The sequence below is a fragment of the Lycium ferocissimum genome, chromosome 3 (assembly GCF_029784015.1).
Source record: "Lycium ferocissimum isolate CSIRO_LF1 chromosome 3, AGI_CSIRO_Lferr_CH_V1, whole genome shotgun sequence".
NCBI lineage: Eukaryota > Viridiplantae > Streptophyta > Magnoliopsida > Solanales > Solanaceae > Lycium > Lycium ferocissimum.
This window is the reverse complement of record NC_081344.1, coordinates 33,692,241-33,710,991: the sequence shown is the minus strand read 5'-3', so window position 1 is coordinate 33,710,991 and position 18,751 is coordinate 33,692,241. Positions and strand designations below refer to the sequence as shown.

The 18,751-nt window shown below is 38.3% G+C and overlaps 1 protein-coding gene across 1 annotated transcript; it reads left to right on the top strand.

Annotated features, from left to right (window-relative positions):
• The first annotated feature begins 8,056 nt into the window (after positions 1-8,056).
• Positions 8,057-18,136, top strand: LOC132048845 (UPF0496 protein 1-like). Its single transcript, XM_059439531.1, has 4 exons — positions 8,057-8,195; positions 8,339-8,441; positions 17,063-17,408; positions 17,480-18,136. The coding sequence occupies exons 1-4, from the start codon at positions 8,057-8,059 to the stop codon at positions 18,134-18,136; spliced, it is 1,245 nt and encodes a 414-aa protein (XP_059295514.1).
• Positions 18,137-18,751: the final 615 nt, after the last annotated feature.

Genomic DNA, 18,751 nt, shown 5'->3' with positions numbered 1-18,751 from the left:
AAATTGGTAAGTAAGGATGGAGAGATATCGACGAATGTTAAGTCTAAGGAATAACGGGAAAAAGGAACTTAGTAAAGAAGGCGATGATGTCATAAGCACTTGTAAAACAAGGGACTAATCGGTAAGAGTCACGGGAATGTTATTATTCTAAACACGGTAAGAAGGCAGAGAAGTAAGATAAAAGCCCGAGTCGTTCAAAGGAAGAGCAAAACAAGTTATCTACCAATGGTAAGAAGAGTGTACAAATAAACTCCATCAGCTAACGAGTTGGGAATGAGTCTTCGGATGTCAACAACAAGGGGATCGTATTTCCAATACAATAAAACCGCCATTAGTAATAGGGTAAGGCAGAGTAGAGGATTAAGTTTAGCGCAACGTAAAAGCGATACAGGGACAGAAGAGTTTGGTCCCAAACCTAAGAAGGTCGGGCTACTGGATGCTGAGGGTGATAATGGGATGCGATAGTGCTACAGGAAAAAAGGTCATGTAAGTAACTCATAAGGAAAAGATGCTTTATAAACTCTAGATCGACAAAGGAATATCTTAGCATAAAGCTATGTATCAATGAAGGACAAAGGGGAGATTATGATAAGAACTTCTACTTAACAATCAACAACGTCAGGTAAGAGACGGTTGAGAATGGAGGACAAGGGAAGCAGCTGGAGGAGTGGTAAACGACCCAATCTCACTCAAGGTTTTACAACAAACTCACAACATTCGCGACATAGAAGCTTCTCAACGGCAACTGGGTAAAGGTGGTAATCAGGGGATGGAGGAACAGAATCTCAATATCAACATAGTGAATTGATCTTGACTCCTATAAATAGGATATTCCGCAACACAAGTAATTGCTTAAGGGGGATTATATCTCCGATTCAGGGGTAAACGCACATAATCTACCCATCAGTTCTACCGACTGTAGATAAATAAAAGGAGAAAATTTGTCAGCATAGGACTACTTATGGAGGTTCGGTGGGAAAAGCCAACCATGCTCGAAAGTTAAGAACGAGCATAACCGCGAAAGATAAGATGGCACTCTGTATATAATGAACCGATAAGCCTCTCCTTACTAGTCTAGGTAAGTAGGACAACAGACGTTGAATAGGGAAGACGACTCGAGCTATCAAGAGCATGCCAATAAAAGTACCCTACGAGAACAAGATAAGAGCGTATACGGGGATTGACGCCTATGGGTTGCCAATGTATGACCAGTTTAATCGCCTAGGAAGGCCGTCCTGATGTTTGGCGACAGAGCTGAAGTTCAGCCACGGTATCATAGACCTTATAAGATCTGTGGGAAAGTGAGCCAGGTGGCATACAATTAGAATTTCCCTCAGAATTAGCAATGATTCACCCCGCCATTTGTGTGTCTAGATTGACAAAATGTGTCGGAGACCTTCGAGGGTTGCGTCAATAAATGAGAAGCGAATTGCATAAAAACCATCATATGAAGAGGAACCCGCACAGGCTTAGGACAATCAAAGTCTTATGGAGAAGTAAAGATAAGGAAGAAGTGGTATGGGATGCCAGGAAAGAAATGAAGCCTAAATATCCTTACCCGTTTCCTACAAAAGTTCTTGCTGCTAATTCTGTTATAATGAAACTAATCTGTTATTACTTCATATGGTGAAAGCGAACTTAAAGTGAAACATTAGGCATTTCCACTCGACCGGAAGCTAACTCGCAAGATACGAAATGACATTAGTACTCTTTAAGAATGTGACACCGTAAGGAATATGAAAATGCATGTATGTAGAATAATGATGGAGCCTGGGGTGGCCTTTAGATTGGGATTTGCTGTATGTGGGTAGTGGTAATGGCCAAAATACAAGGGAATCTTTGCTGAAACTTTGGTGGAAATCAAAACAAAAGAATATGCCTCGCGTACCCTAACATTTGAGGACAAATGTTCTTGGGGGGGGGGAATGTTACATCTCACCTTCGAGAACTAAGTACGTCATGTATCCCTCGACGTAAGCTCGTAAAATGAGGGAATCCTTGAGTTCACAAGTGGTACGAACTATAAAGAATACTTGTCAAGAAGATAAATTCATATTCGATGAGTGATTAGTATGATGCGAAGTTAAACGAATTGAAGAGTACAAGTCTCGTCGATGTAATGCACCAGGCTTTCATGCTATGGTTTGAAGCACTCGATGTATGTAAGTAAAACCGAGGCACGGAGAATTTTGATCATATTCAAGGGTGCAAATAAAGAGCTCGTTGTATAAGAAGAGGAAATTCTGGAATAATTTCCGATTTAAAAGCATGACGACCATGGTTGGAAATAATATTTTGTGCATTGCAAAAGAGGCTATGGACTAGTATTGTACCACATGATTATGATAATAAGTATATATAGTATATTAAAATGATTTCTACTTAAGCAAATTGTGACCAAGAAATTAAATATGTGTGTGATTCGTTAAATGAGAGATTGTAGTGGAAGAGAGGAAATTATTTAATATTGCTAGATAAATTTTATAAGACATAACATAGATGATCTTGACAAATGGCAATAGTGGGACAAAGGAGGGCAATAGGTGGAACTTAAGGAATTGGTGAGTCAATTCATAATTAATCATGTGTATGACACATGTAAAGGCAAAAGTTGCTTAAAACTTATATATATGACATTGTTGGCTTTTGGACTAAGTATGAAACATCACTATATATATACACACACACACACACACACACACATCAACATATATACAATGCGTGATATTCAATAAACATACATTCAACAACGTTATTTAATTTAATTCGGGTTGTGCTCAGTGCTTCAATCTCGTTGTTTCGTTTTATCGTGTTGTTGATTCCGGGCTTCCATCGAAGTGAAGTAAGGTGTAAGAAGAGTAGCTCTCGAATATAAGGTAAGGTTTCTTCCCCCTCTCCATGTTTATAAGCTTATGTGGGCTTTCGATACGCTGTTTTAGTAAGAACTTACAAGATAGCGAATCGGGAATCCAAAAATAGTTTCTGGATGTGTTGTATTATATTGTTGGGACAGTTTTAGTATGATAATATGGGGGAGAGGTAGATTTGATGGTATACGTATGTTATTGTTATTGTTATGGACTTGTGGAAATAAGGTTTGAAGAGATCGTCGGTTAGCTAGTTATGTAGCGAGCATGTCGCTCGATATGGTTGATGTTCTGTTTCCGTAAGCTTGACTATCATGGCACATTTTATGATCGCGCGGGAACCTACCATTCCAACCTCGGAAGGCGAACCCTCAACACAAAATAAAACATTTGCAAGTAAGGAAAGAGATTCATCATACTGCAAGATATATTATCATAAAAAAATGAAAGTCAAACCAATATATTTAAACGAAATAGCAGAAATGTTTACAACAATTTAATAAATAAACTGACTCATTTTCGCATGACTAGGTCTAGACTAGTACAAGAGCGACTAAGATTTGAACACTGAATACTACAATAAATCTATGACTCAACCTCCATCTCGGAATGAGAATGATGGAGGCCTTCAAGATAGGCACCGTGCATCTTCCGGAAAACTCCAATCAATCAATATCCTGAAAAACTCTACACCCCAAAAGGGATGTAGCAAGAGTAGTATCAGTACAAAACTAGTACTGGTAAGCATCATAGGCCGACAGTGGTTAGAAATGCACAACGGTAATAGAATCTACAAATAAACATAGTAGGCAAAACTAAGTCAACAACACACATCACCTACAACTCGCCTCAACAAATATAAGGTTCTTATCTATATTAACTCATCCTTAGGGATTCATTTACTTACTACATTAACACTCACTTTATAGCTCATATAAAATACAATAGGCAACAATTCTCAAGAATCACTAGTCAACTATCACTACATAATTCGCTCGTGTTTAAAGGAAAGTTCCCTCGTCATTCTAGTGTTCATTACTCACCCAACCTAGCAAATAATACACCTTCATATTAAGGTCAACAAGCACCACGCTTTCCCAATCCAAGATCGCATATGATTATAGTAACTAATCCCAACTAGGGCTTAATCTGATTCAGTACATCAGAAATATATCATCAACATGTTATAGCATCTGAACCCAACTATGCCAAGTCTCAGTACATCCAATCCGAATCTGTATACCTCAACTATATCCCTGGAATATCATAAGAATATCATAAGATTTTCACAAGAAGCCAAGGCATAATGCAATGCAATAATGTATGAAATATGGATACAATGCATATACTCCGATACACATGTACTCCGATGATGGAACATCACATCTCGGTAGCACAACCCATGGGGGACCCGCGAAGTCCATGTACCAATCCTTACGATTTCGGAAAAGACCTGGGCAATTGCTACTAACACTCATACCTCGATTCTGGGATAAACATCGGACATCTCACGTCACTCTCATCCAACTGAGCCCAGCTCATAAAAGTGTTTCCTTGTATATCATCAATGTATCAACAGTATATCATAAAGGATGAGAATGCGTGCAATGTATGAGTTCAATGTCAAGAATTAAATCAATCTCAACCGCACCACATATGGGCACACCAACAATATCAGTAAAAAGGCTACACAATAAGCCACAATAGAATCACAATCCTAGTCTTAAAACAGTAACAAGTGAGGTGCTACAATATCATCATCAAGATATATCACTAGTCACTAATATCTACTATCCCCACGTGGCAACAAGCCAACAACAAATAGAACAAGATAAGTCGCAACACCACAAGGTGGCTAGCCCCAAATTACACAACAAGGCCCAACCAAAGGCAACATCCAACCCAACTTCATGCCCAAAGGTTTTCATGCATTCTCCGACAATATAGGCTAAAAATATGCCTCGATAATCAAAGTCTCACCATATGACAATCATAAACCTACACTATACTAGTGTTACAAACTAACGGCTACCTCTTATACATTATCGATCTAAGTATCCATCCCAATCCTATATATGCATTCTCCATTTCATCTAACACTCGTATAAGAAAGTCTAATCGGAGTCGACCAAGAAAAGGAAGCTGTAACCTACTTCAAGGATGAATAGGTGAGCGAACATCCATTTGGATTTTCATCTTCCATCTTCGTAAGAAAATTGTAGATTCGAGAGGTCTAAGAACAACGAAGACATTCAAGTAAGCAACAGTTGAGGAAATTGGTGCCATAGTGGTAAAATCGTCACTTCTGAAATAATCATTCTAGATTCTTGATTATTGCTATTTCACCTCTTTTATGGAAAATAAGGTTTACCTAAGTCAAACTTAACTCACTAATTGACATAAGACACTATTAGCAATTAACAAGTTAACCCATTTGAAAAATAGCAAGGATTTTAGGCTTAGAACTAGTTGTTAAACTAATTTTGGCAATGATGAAGCCATCCTTGAATCACTAATTATTCTAGGTCAACCATTACTTTTGAACTCCCCAAAGGTCTCATAAAGAATTTTGAGAAAGAACCTTCATTTAATGCTTTGCCATAACCATAAATGGTGTAAGAAGAAAAAGGGGAATTAAAGGAACAAGAAATGAGGGATTTAAGGAGGTTACCTTCCCAACACTTAGGTCTCAAGAAGCTGAAAATGTCTTTAATTGACTGCTGTAACTTGGGGAAATGAATATTAGGTCAAGTCAATAAATGCGGTTTTAAATAGGTCAATTACTGGTCGTCTACGCTTCAGCGGTCAGTCTACCGCTTCAGCGGCCTCGAGACCGCTTCCGCGGTCTGATGAAATCTTTCCCGCCTTCACTTTAGTAGGGAATGGGTCACTGGGGCATGACTGCAGCCTACCGCTAGGGCACTCTAAGTGGGTTTAAGGCTCAAAATTTGATATTTTAATTCTTAATCACGCGATGGGTACAGTTAGGCTAGATGTTCACTGGGGATACGTAACGAACCGAACAAGTCCAGGATGTCAAAGTTGCAATTCTTTTGGGATTTACGGTAACAATTAAACAGGTTGTTACATCAGATACCAATTAAACAACCGTTCGTTATTGAACGGCAAGGGGCCAACCAAGGTGCACAGAAAAGTAAGCACGTGAAATGAACTTAGTAGCATTGATTTGGAACAACTTTATTTCGCGAAAGTCCGTGTCAGCTATATAATATGGAGTCTTTATTAAAATAAGCTCAAGTAAACAAAAGGCGCGAAAGAAGTAACACTCAACTTAACAAATCACCAAAATTTACATTACCACCCCCGTCTAGACTTATCAGTAAAGGTCAACATGCTCGAATTTAATTCTAGCAGCATACAATTTGTGATGGCTCGACTGCTATTTTTCTTGAGGAAATTGCAAGGGTAATAACTCGGATGGATTTATAATCGTAGGTCCATCAGGGATACATTGGTAAGGGCATTAAACTCGGGTCGCAATTAAATGAATCGAATTACTGGGAACAATAATTTCTCAGGGGCTCGTTCAGCAGCCTGAAGTAGAGCCGTAGTAGCACCGCAGGAGCGGTCGTCGTGAATTCATAAAAAAAACTCCCCCCTTCCTCATATACACTCCCCCAACCCCGACTGCCTCTCGTATCCTACCACTCCACAACTTCCCATCTCTCTCTTAAACACAATAAAAGTCTCCTTAACATCCCCACACTTCATTTTACACCTAAACCCAACTTCACACCACTACAATTTGCTCTCCAAGGAAGGAAAAAGGACTTTTAAAGGGCCATTCGCAATCAACACCAACCTCACTCGGATATTCAATCTTAAGGTAGGAAATCACTATCCTCGACTCATAATAGGCTAATGGAACTGAATTTTGAGTTTTCATGCTTCAATAAATGGATTTGTAACTCAAAAGTTGTGATTTTTGGATTTTGGTTGATGAACTTCATGGGTGTTGATAAATTGGAACACACAACTTGTCTAGCGTTAGAATAATCCTTACATCAAATATTGCATAGTTAGTGCAAATATTTGGGTTGGGAAACTTGAACATAATAAAGAATTTTTGCTTGAAAGAGGGTGTTGGCATTCATCGAATTTGGGTTTGTTGTTGGTAGAAATTGTTTTCCAAAGGTTGTTAACTTCATGCATGCTTGATATCTGCTCGATCTGTACATAAAAAAAATAAGTTTTTGAGGCCTTTGGGTTCTGGGAAAATCGAGGTCTGTTAGAGTAGACGACCCCGCTTCAGCGGTCAAGGGACCGCTGGGGCGGCTCTGCTTTAGTGCCACATGGAGTCGCAAGAGCGGTCGAGGAAGAAATGGCAGGGTCCGCGGGAGTGGTCATCCCTGCATGCTATAGTGGCTCTGTGCTGCCGGTACCAGCAACTGGCTGTTCCTATACCGCTACGGTGGTTCAACTTGAATTTTTTTTTAATATGTGATTCAGCTGAGATTATCTTGAGTCATAGAATGCAAGCCTTTAATTTCTTAAATCTGGTAACACGAATCCTCATAATCTACTGTTCCTTGCAAGTACAATGGCCGAAAATGAAGAAGCTGCGCAACAAGAACAACAAGAGGAGCAAGTGCCTAACTATCAAATCTTCATCAGCCCTCAATGTGAGCGTCGTTTCTTGGAGCAGAGGTGTATGCCCCTACTATTGGAGAGGGGTTTCGACATGACTAATGTGGAAAGACGTGCCTTGGAGTTTCTAGAAAGGTTGCAAGCAATAAAGTGGATGCGTTTGGTTAAGGATCCAGAGCGATGCAATGAGAATTAGGTAAGGGAGTTCTACGCCATGTTTCCTACCGCCGATTGGGATTCTCCTGACTCAAGAATTGTGATTTGGGGGGTCTCTGTGAAAGTGGGGGCTAGGACGATAAACCGGGTGCATAAAGTTGATAATAATCTGGTGGAGCTTTTGAAGGCCAAAAATATTATTGACAATGGAGAATGGTTGGTGTCTAAGTTAGTGGCTGGGATGGATAGGGAGCGATAAGTTTACTGCAGAGGCAAAGAGGTGGCTGAACATCATTTCCCGCAGGGTTCGTCCCTTGAGGAATGTCACCTCTGTGACCTATCCTTAGGCCTTTCTGATTGCTTGCATCCTAGATAACGTGCCTGTGAATGTGGATCCATAGATGATTGAAGAATAAAAGGATTTCATGAGGCATGGGGCATCGAGTTTGATGTTCCCGTCATTGATCACTTTGTTGTGTAAGAGGGCTGGAGTCTACAAGAGGGCTGAGGATAACATGGTTGATTCTGATGCTGATTTTCACCCACTACAGGTGGTTGTTCATGGTATGTCCATCTAGACAAAGAAGAGGAAGATTGGTGAGAGAGCTAGTACTAGTGTGAGTGAGGGTGGAGGTGGAGCTGCCCATGTTCAGGGCCCGTTCGAGCGCATTGATACTCGTTTTGACAAGATGATGGAAATGTTTCAGGGTATGTTGAGGCCTTTGGTGGAGGTTGGTTCTTCGAGTGCTGGAGAGAGTTACTTCACCAGAGAGGAGATGTAGGGCTATTTGGAGGCGCAGAAGGGGATGGGTGAGTCACTTTCTACCTTCCAGGCCGTTTACACTTCTCTGGTCGCAAATTATATCCAGCTTCATAGTGACTTTGAGAAGGAGAGGGTCAAGAACAAGTCTCATGACAAAGTCTATCTCAAAGCCTAGAGAGGTGTCAAGGGCCTGTGGAAGAAGACGTACCCCAGCGAGGCGATACCCGTGTAGGATGATGAATACTCTGAGCAGTATTCGTTCATGAGCAAGGCAAAGGAGATGGTGGGAAGAGCAGATCAGTGGAGGATGCCGGCAGCTCTAATGATGTAGAGGCCACGAGTAGGAGGACTACTTAGGGATCTTGCCCCCCCCCCCCCCATGATGATACTATGGTTGCCCTTATAGGGCTTTTTATCTCAAACAATGTTTCATTTGGTTCCATGGTTTGAATAGTTTCCTTTTTTTTTTTTTTTGGATAATTTGGTTTGTAATAAGTTTTGGATGGTTTTTCGCCCTTGTTGGACTTTGTTTTATGTGACTGGTTTTTGTGAAATAGCTGTGTTGTTTGAGTTTGATTGGAATTGCACAGGTTGGATATTAAGTAGAAAGGCTACAGGTTTGAGGCTTCAGATATACCGCTTCCGCGGCAGAGTCATCGTTGCAGCGGTCATGCTTCAATAACAACTTCTGCGCAGAAGCGGTCGACGAGAAATTGACGGGTTCGCTTCAGCGGACTAGCCTCCGCTATAGCGTTAGCGCTGAGGCGGATGGGATAACTTGGGAGCGGCTCGGGACAATTAGAAGAAACGGCCCGCCAGTCCTTCATTCACGGAAGCGGAACCGCTTGCGCGATATGCCTGCCGGTTCAGCGGCACCACGGCACCATTAGCAGTGACACATCTCCAATGCCCACTCTCTTGAATCCTTCTAGGAACTGCATCGAGAACTTATCAAGTTAGGGTCAGTCCAAACGCACCACATATCTAAAACGTTAAGATACCAATTGGAATCACCTAAATACCAATTGGACACACTGAGATACCAATTTTACCGAAGTAGCACGATTAGAAAGAAAAAAGCGAAATTTCCTAAATGTCCTATAGCCTCGCGTGGATGGGCACGAACATCTACGTACCACTCCATGAGGCTCTACTAGACATTGCTCTTGTACTTGTGTGACCGGTAACCTAGGCTCTGATACCAACTTGTCACGACCTATTTTAGGATCGCGCGGGCACTACCATATCCACCTCGGTAGGCGAACCCTCAACACAAAACAAAACATTTGCAAGTAAGGAACGAGATTCATTATACTTCAAGATATATTATAATAAAAAAATCGGAAGTCAAACCAATATATTTAAACAAAATAGCAGAAGTGTTTACAACAATTTAATAAATACACTGACTCATTTTCCGATGACCTGGTTTAGACTAGTACAAAAGCGACTAAGATTTGAACACTGAATACAACAATAAATCTAAGACTCAACCTCTATCTCAGAATGAGAATGATGGAGGCCTTCAAGATAGGCACCGTGCATCTTATGGAAAACTCCAATAAATCAATATCCTGAAAAACTCTACACCCCAAAAGGGATGTAGCAAGAGTAGTATCAGTACAACACTAGTACTGGTAGGCATCATAGGCCGACAATAGTTAGAAATGCATAACGGTAATAGAATCTACAAATAAGCATAGTAGGCAAAATTAAGTCAATAGCACACATCACCTACCACTCACCTCAACAAATAGAAGGTTCTTATCTACATTAACTCATCCTTAGGGATTCATTTACTTACTACATTAACACTCACTTTATAGCTCATATAACATATAATAGGAAACAATGCTCAAGAATCACCAGTCAACTATCACTACATAATTCGCCCGTGTTTAAAGGAAAGTTCCCTCGTCATTCTAGTGTTCATTACTTACCCAACCTAGCAAATCATACACCTTCATATTAAGGTCACCTAGCACCACGCTTTCCCAATCCAAGATCGCAGCCAATGATTATAGCAACTAATCTCAACTAGGGCTTAATCTGATTTAGTACATCACAAATATATCACCACAAGTCCTCACTTATGTTATAGTATCTAAACCCAACTGTGCCAAGTCTCTGTACATCCAATTCGAATCCGTATACCTCAAGTCCTCAACTCTATCCCCAGAATATCACAAGAATATTACAAGATTATAACAAGAAGCTAAGGCACAATGCAATGCAATAATGTATTAAATGTGGATGCAATCCAATAATATATTAAATATGGATGCAATGCATATGCTCCGATACACATGTGCTTCGATGATGGAACATCACATCTCGGTAGCACTACTCATGGGAGACCCTCGAAGTCCATGTACCAATCTTCACGATTCTAGAAAAGACCTCGGCAATCGCTACCAGCACTTATACCTCGATTCCGGGATAAACATCGGACATCTCACGTCACTCTCATCCAACTGAGCCCAGCTCATAATAGTGTTTCTTTGTATATCATTAATGTATCAACAATATATCATGAAGGATAAGAATGCGTGCAATGTATGAGTTCAATGTCAATAATCAAATCAATCTCAATAGTACCACACGTGGGCACACCAACAATATCAATAAAAAGGCTACATAATAAGCCACAATAGAATCACAATCCTAGTCTCAAAACAGGAACAAGTGAGGTGCTACAATATCATCATCAAGATATATCACTAGTCACCAATATCTACTACCCCCACATGGCAATGAGCCAACAACAAATAGAATAAGATAAGTCGCAACACAACAGGGTGACTAGCCCCAAATCACACAACAAGGCCCAACCTAAGGCAATATCCAACCTAACTTCATACCCAAAGGTTTTCATGCATTCTTCGACAGCATCGCCTAAAAATATGCCTCGATAATCGAAGTCTCACTATAGGATAATCATAAACCCACACTATAGAAGTGTTACATAATAATCACTACCTCTTATACATTATCGATCTAAGTATCCATCCCAATCCTACACATGCATTCTCCATTTCATCTAACACTCGTATAAGAAAGTCTAACTGGAGTCTACCAAGAGAAGGAAGCCGTAACCTACCTTAGGGCCGAACAGGTGCGTGAACATCCACTTGGATTTTCATCTTCCATCTTCATAAGGAAATTGTATATCCGAGAGGTCTAAGAATGACGAATACATTCAAGTAACAAACAATTGAGGAAATCGGGGTCATAGAGGTAAAATCGTCATTTCTGAAATAATCATCTACATTCTTGATTATTGCTATTTCACCTCTTTTATGGAAAACAAGGTTTACCTAAGTCAAACTTACCTCACTAATTCACATAAGAAACTATTAGCAATTAACAAGTTAACCTATTTGAGGAATAGCAAGGATTTTAGAATTAGAACTAGTTATTAAACTAATTCTTGCAATGATGAAGCTATCCTAGAGTCACTAATTATTCTAGGTCAACCATTACTACAACTCCCCAAAGGTTTCATAAGAATTTTGAGAAAGAACCTTCACTTAATGCTTTGGCATAATCATAAATGGTGTAAGAAGAAAAGAGGGAATTAAAGGAAGAAGAAATGAGGGATTTAAGGAGGTTACCTTCCCAACACTTAGGTCTCAAGAAGCTGAAAATGTCTTCAATTGTCAGTTGTAACTTGGGGAAATGAATATTAGGTCAAGTCAATAAATGTGATTTTAAATAGGTCAATCACTGGTCGTCTAACGCTTTAGCGATCGGTCTACAGCTTCAGCAGCCTCGAGACCGCTTTCGCGGTCTAATGAAATCTTTCCCACCTTCTCTTTAGCTGGGAATACGTTGCTGGGGCGTGACCACTATGGCGGTCAGCCTACCGCTGGGGCGGTCTGAGTGGGTCCAAGGCTCGAAATTCAACATTTTAATTATTAATCACACGACGGGTCCAGTTAGGCTAGATGTTCACCGGGGATACGTAATGAACCGAACAAGTCCAGGATGTCAAAGTTGCGAATCTTTTGGGATTTACGGTAACGACTAAATGGGTCATTACATTGACGCTTGTACTATTGTTGTTCCATGTAGAGAAGGTCGTCTCTAGTAGTATTAGTGGGAGTTCTATCATAAGGTATGTAAGGTGTTCATTTTCCTTCTATTCCTTGTCACGAATCCAACATAAGACGTCAATGAACGTTCTATAATGTACATACTCCACTCTAATGCTCCGCACTTCATTTGTGACGACTTAGCTATGTTCATATACTCTGGTCATGATCATTTTACCTTAATATATCTTGATTTGATTTCTGTTATGATTACTTACTCTCATGGAAAGGTTCTTTGATGCCAATACGAGTTTCCATAATGTTCTTCGGAGGTTATCGACCTTACGTCACTCTGAAAGGCCCAGATGTAATTTTATGAGTTCCTCATAAAATATATATATATATATATATATATATATATATATATATATATATATATATATATATATATATATATTCATTATTTTAGTACACCACGCTGCGCTATAGTCGGCCGGGTAGGCACATAGATGTGTACACCACTATAGTTGGGCATGTTATGATGTTACTCCGGACGCGGGATGCCCAGGACATGGGATGATGATGATATGATGATGACATGATGATGATACTACTATATGTATATACTTGCATCTGATTTTTATACTCGTGCATTGCATATTGCTCGTCCTCAGATGGCTCAGGTTACTTTTATTCTTTTTTGTCTGTGTCTTACTTACGTTATTGTTTCTTGCCTTACATACTCAGTACTTTTATCCGTACTGACGTCCCATTGCACGGGATGCTGTATTTCGTGCTCCAGGTCCTAACAAACAGATTGGGGGACCTTCTCAGTAGGAAGTACCAGCTCAGCGGATCGTCAACAAGTTCCATTTGCTCCGGGCTTGCCTGTCTTGGGTATTTTTCTTTACTTATGTTATATATGCACCTTTTGGGTACGGCGGGGCCCTGTCCCGACCTGTATGTTACGTATGTACTCTTAAAGGCTCATAGACAGTGTTATGTATATAGGTGTCACGTTCGGCCTTGCCGGCCTTATGATATGATGATGATAGTGGCAGCCTTGTCGGCTTGCGTGTATATATATGTATATGTGCATGTGTCTAGTGTTGTGTTAGGCCTTTTTTGCGTGCAAGTGTTCTTTTAGATGATATTTATGTCATATGATATTCCGTAATAGCCACAGGGAAAGTATGGCGTGTGTATGCCAGGTGGTGCCCCGGCTAACGAAGTCGGATGCCCGTCATGCCCTCAGCGGGGGTGTGACAATTACCAAAAAGAGTTTAAGACCGATTAAGTTGGATTGTCTTTTTTTTTTTTCTTTTTTCTTTTTTTTCTTTTTTTTTGGGTAACTAATCTTTTTTATTAATCACCAAGGGAAGTATTACAAAATCATATCTTACCAGCATAATATAGCTATCTAAAGAAAGAAACAAGCTCTAAAGCTATCGGCAGCACCTTATTACATCATCAAAAGAAAACTGCTACAGCTTGGATCTAATGCCCAAAGGGGCTCTTACATTACTCACATATGCTATTTCCCTAGCTAACGCTGACCATTGTTTCAACCTATCGTCAAATGTTCTATGATTTCTTTCAATCCAGACTGCATGCACAAATTTTGTATATACTAGCTTCAATATCTGAGCAGCTTGTGATTTACCCTTTGTATTTGCAATGGTCCAGTCTTTCTGCTGTCCTCACGAGTTGGCATTGAACCAAGATCTATTTAGCCATACCAACAGTACTTGCCATAAGCTCTGAGTGTATTGATAGTGCACAAACAAATCATCTCTGGATTCAGAATAGCCTTGACAAAATTTGCAGCTTTAGCCAACATCAATACCCCAGGAAGTTAGTCTATCTGTTGTCATTAGTTTATTTTGCGTTTGGAGCCACAAAGTAAATTTGGCCTTAGGCCATGACCCATTAGCAAACATGAAGCACTTCCAAGGAATTCTATCTCTATCCCCAAGCAGATGTAGATAGATTGTCTTTATAGTAACTGGCTCTTATTTCCCAAATTCTGGTTTTGCTCCAATATAACTCTAGCTTCAATGATCTACTTCACCATCCAAGGGGCCTGTTTTGGATGTGGTACAACGAAGAACTGTTGATTCTTGATATAGTAACTATGGATCCATCTGATCCATAATTTGTCAGACTTATATCCTAAAACCATTTTTAGCCTCAATCACTAGCATTGGACGAAAATTGCCTCTATATCTGGTATGACAATTTTGCTTCCAATGCTTCATACAACAGAGAGAAGTCATGGTCACATAGAACATGAAATTTTGCAATTTTGGGAAGTTCGTCATTAGCTGCTACAGTAATTGCAATACGTTGTGAAATAGATTGTCTTAACTTCTTCATGTTTTAAGCATCCCTCGACCTGAATTTCCTCAACAAAATGTAATCAACATTTGGGGTGTGTTTTGGTACGAAGGAATATGTTTTCCATGGAAAATATTTTCCTAGAAAATGTTTTCTTGCAAAACAAATAAATTTCATACTTATTTTCTAGTGTTTTGTAAGAAATAAAAAATATTATTTCAAGAGCATTTATATGTATTTTAGCAAAACACGAGGGGGGTGGGATGGGGTGAGGAGTGGGGGTTCGGGTGTGGCGGGGTGGGGATGGTCAAACGGTAGGGGCGTTGGGCGGGTGGGAAACAGATAATGAACTTGGAATATATCACTTATGAAACTTGTTTTCCCTTCCATTAGGGAAGTTATTTTTCTCATTTTTAGGAAATTTGTTTTCCTAAAAAGAATGTTTTCCAAAACATTTTGATCAACCAAACATGAAAAATTAAAAGTATTTTCCTCCGTACCAAACACACCCTTTGTGATGGACAGTGTAGTGTACTATGCAATATGCAAGACACGCTTAATAAATAACACTTTCAACATCTAATCCACATAACATTTTCTTACAATCCAAACTGAATTACAAAATGTACACGTTACAGATCAAACCAATAATAAAATGTACAGGGTTACATATCAATAGAATAATATTTAATCAAAAGAAGAGAAAAAAAGAAAAAAGCATAAAGGTCTATGATTGACTTGTGATCTTTTCTTTAAGAAAATCAATGACCAGAACCACCATTATTAGCAAACAATATTTAAACAAAATAATAATAATAATAATAATAATAATAATAATAATAATAATAATAATAATAATAAAAAAAGGCCTAGAGTTGATTTGTGGTCTTCTTTTTCTCTTTTAGAAAAAATGGCCAGAACCACCGATTACTAACAAACAAAAACCTAAACATGACATAAACAAGTATTTATAAAAGACCCGTATTGTCTTTTGGAAAACGTTAAAATTTTCCATGATAACTTGACAAATCACCTACTTATTTTAATTTAATTTAAAATAGAAAAGGTGAGAATATATATTTTAATCTTATAAACCAATTTTAAGCATATGTATCCGATATTTTCAAAGCACATACGACTAATTCTGCGCATCAAATCCTTATTATTTTTACTCCAAAGGAAATATATAGATTAATAATAGGAGTGGAGAGTTATATAGTACCATATTCCTTATAAAATGTTGACTTCCATATTTTTGCCATCTCACTAAACGGATTAATTTAAAGAGTGGTTGTGGTTGTTGAGATATATTTTATCAATGCATGCTTACAAATAATATTTATTATGAAATGATTATTTATTTAATTTTAATAAAGATTTATTAGATCATTTATTTGTTTATGTGTCTTTTTATTTATATAGTAGGGGATTTCGTATATAAAATTTTAATTTTTACTCTAAAGACTACATACAAGTTTGATCCTGGAATACTTTCATTGTTTATGCTTGTATTCCATCAGTATTTTAGATCAAATGGTTTAATTTCTCATCTTTGTTTCCTAATATACATAACTTTTTGAACCCATAGTGGTAAAAGTGCAATATACTTGGTGGTAGTTTGGTTTCTGGTTAGAAAAGAGTTATTCATGTATTAAATCTTCTATAATTTTATACATTTTTTTAAATGTAAAAATGAGAAAAAATAATCCCACACATAATCCATCATAAGTTATACTACGATATATTTTTTTTCTCTTTCCACATAAAACAATGCATTACTGATAATAATGCGCGGAGGCACCTTAGGCGAAGGGTGGTCCGGTGCACACCCTTTGCTGGAAAATGATGTGGTGTACATCGGTTAAATATTAGCTATTATGAGTATATATTTAATTATACACCCTTGCACAAGTGACAAGAAAAATTTCACACCCTTTGTCAAATTCCTGGCTCTGCCACTCATATAATGTTTGGTTAATGTTTTTTTTCTTTTTCCGCACAACTAATACATGTATAAGTTATGTGATAATCTATGTATTATTTTATACATCATAGAAGATGAAATAACTAATACTACATGAATAACTAAATCCTGCACAACTAAACCCCACGTAACTCTGACCTGTAACCAAACAACCCTTAGTATGAATCTATGCTTCACTATTGCCGACCCCAAAAATGATTAAATGAAGCTTCAACAAGCTATAAGCCCACTTCGTTGACTTGGGTTTTCCCCATAAATTTCCATTTCAACAAGCTCATTATTCTACTTCCATTATACTTTTCTGTCTTTGAAGAAAAATGGGTAGTCAATGTTGTAAATCCAAAGATGATCCAGACCTCCAGCAGTTTGATTGGTCCATTCAAAGTCGAACTTCCAAAGCACTTGAATCAATGGCCACTGACATAGACTATAAGTCCCTGTCTCTCAATTCTTTACGTAAGGTTACTTTATGCTACTTAGATATGAATCAAGAAGCTGCAAAATTTATTCGTTCGAGCCAGAAAGACATCTGGAAAGATACAGAGCTTATGGATCTTGTCGATGATTATCTTGAGAGTAGCATTCACATTATGAAATTTTGTGCTTCCCTTGAAGACTGTCTCGATCGTGCTCGTAACAGCCAATCAATAATTCTTCTGGCGCTGGAAAAGTTCCAGAATGAAGCTTGTGCTACAGCTCCTTGTTTTTGGAAACTTTGGAACAATTGAAGTGCTTTAGGGATGCTGGTGACCCTTTTACTGCTAAGGTTTTTTCTTCATTTGACATACTTCTTTTGCAGCAAGATGCTTTGTTGAGCAAATTGAAGTCCAAAAAGAGTGAAGTTGATAAAAAGTTGAGTAAAGTGAGCAAATTGAAGAACATGATCTATTACACCGTGATTGTTTCTGCTATGATTTGCATAATTATTGCTGCAGTTTTCCAAGTGCCACTTGTCGGCGAGTTATTAGGTTTGAGCATAGGTCAAGGTGACTCGCTGAAGAAATGGATTGACTCAATGTGGGAGAAGTATGAGAATGTGTATGTGTTAGAGAGGGAGAGAGGGCTATTGAGTTTAATGCATGTTGATAGACTTATTGTGATTCAAGAGTTGAAGCAAATTCGGGTTTTGGCAGAGAAATTGCAGATAACCATCAAGGGGCTATTGCATAGTGCTGATTTCGCAATCAAGGAAAGAGATGAGGTTACAAATGTAATGGAAGAGATTAAGAAGAATGTGAATGGATTTATGGAAACCGTTGAGGTTTTGAGTCAGCATGCTAAGAAGTGTAACCAGGATGTTACGACGGCACGTACAGAGATCTTGGTTAAGATTAAGCTCAGTAAATTTAGTGACTCTAAACGGGGCCGTGGTATGTTCTTTAATTGATTGTACATGTCTTACTTTATTTTTTAAATCTCGAAACAGGGCTGTCGTTTCTGTAGTTTATTGATTCATGAATTATTAGAGTGCCCGAATTGTTGGCTCAATCATATTTTATGTATTTCAATGACAAATAATCACTACTCCCTTCATATCAGTTTGTTTGTCTGATTTTGACTTGACACGAAGTTTAAAAATTAAAGAAGATTTTTGAATCTAGTGATCTTAAATTAGATATATGCAAAATGTACTAAAATGTCTTTCAATCTTAAGACATAACATGTGAAAAGTTGAAACTAAAGAGTTGCCAAAACAATGAAAGAGACATTTTTTTAAATAGATTTTTGAATCTAGTGATCTTAAATTAGATATATGCAAAATGTATTAAAATGTCTTTTAATCTTAAGACATAACACGTGAAAAATTAAAACTAAAGAGTTGTCAAAACAATGAAAGAGACATTTTTTTAAATAGATTAAAAAGGAAAATATGCCAAACAAATTGAAACAGATGGGACTATTACATTTAAAGAGTTAGGACAGGTTGAGTTCAAGGTATTGGGGTGTACGCTGTACTTATAAATAGTCATGTGTTTGGACCATCTGGGCAAGCCGCAAGAGC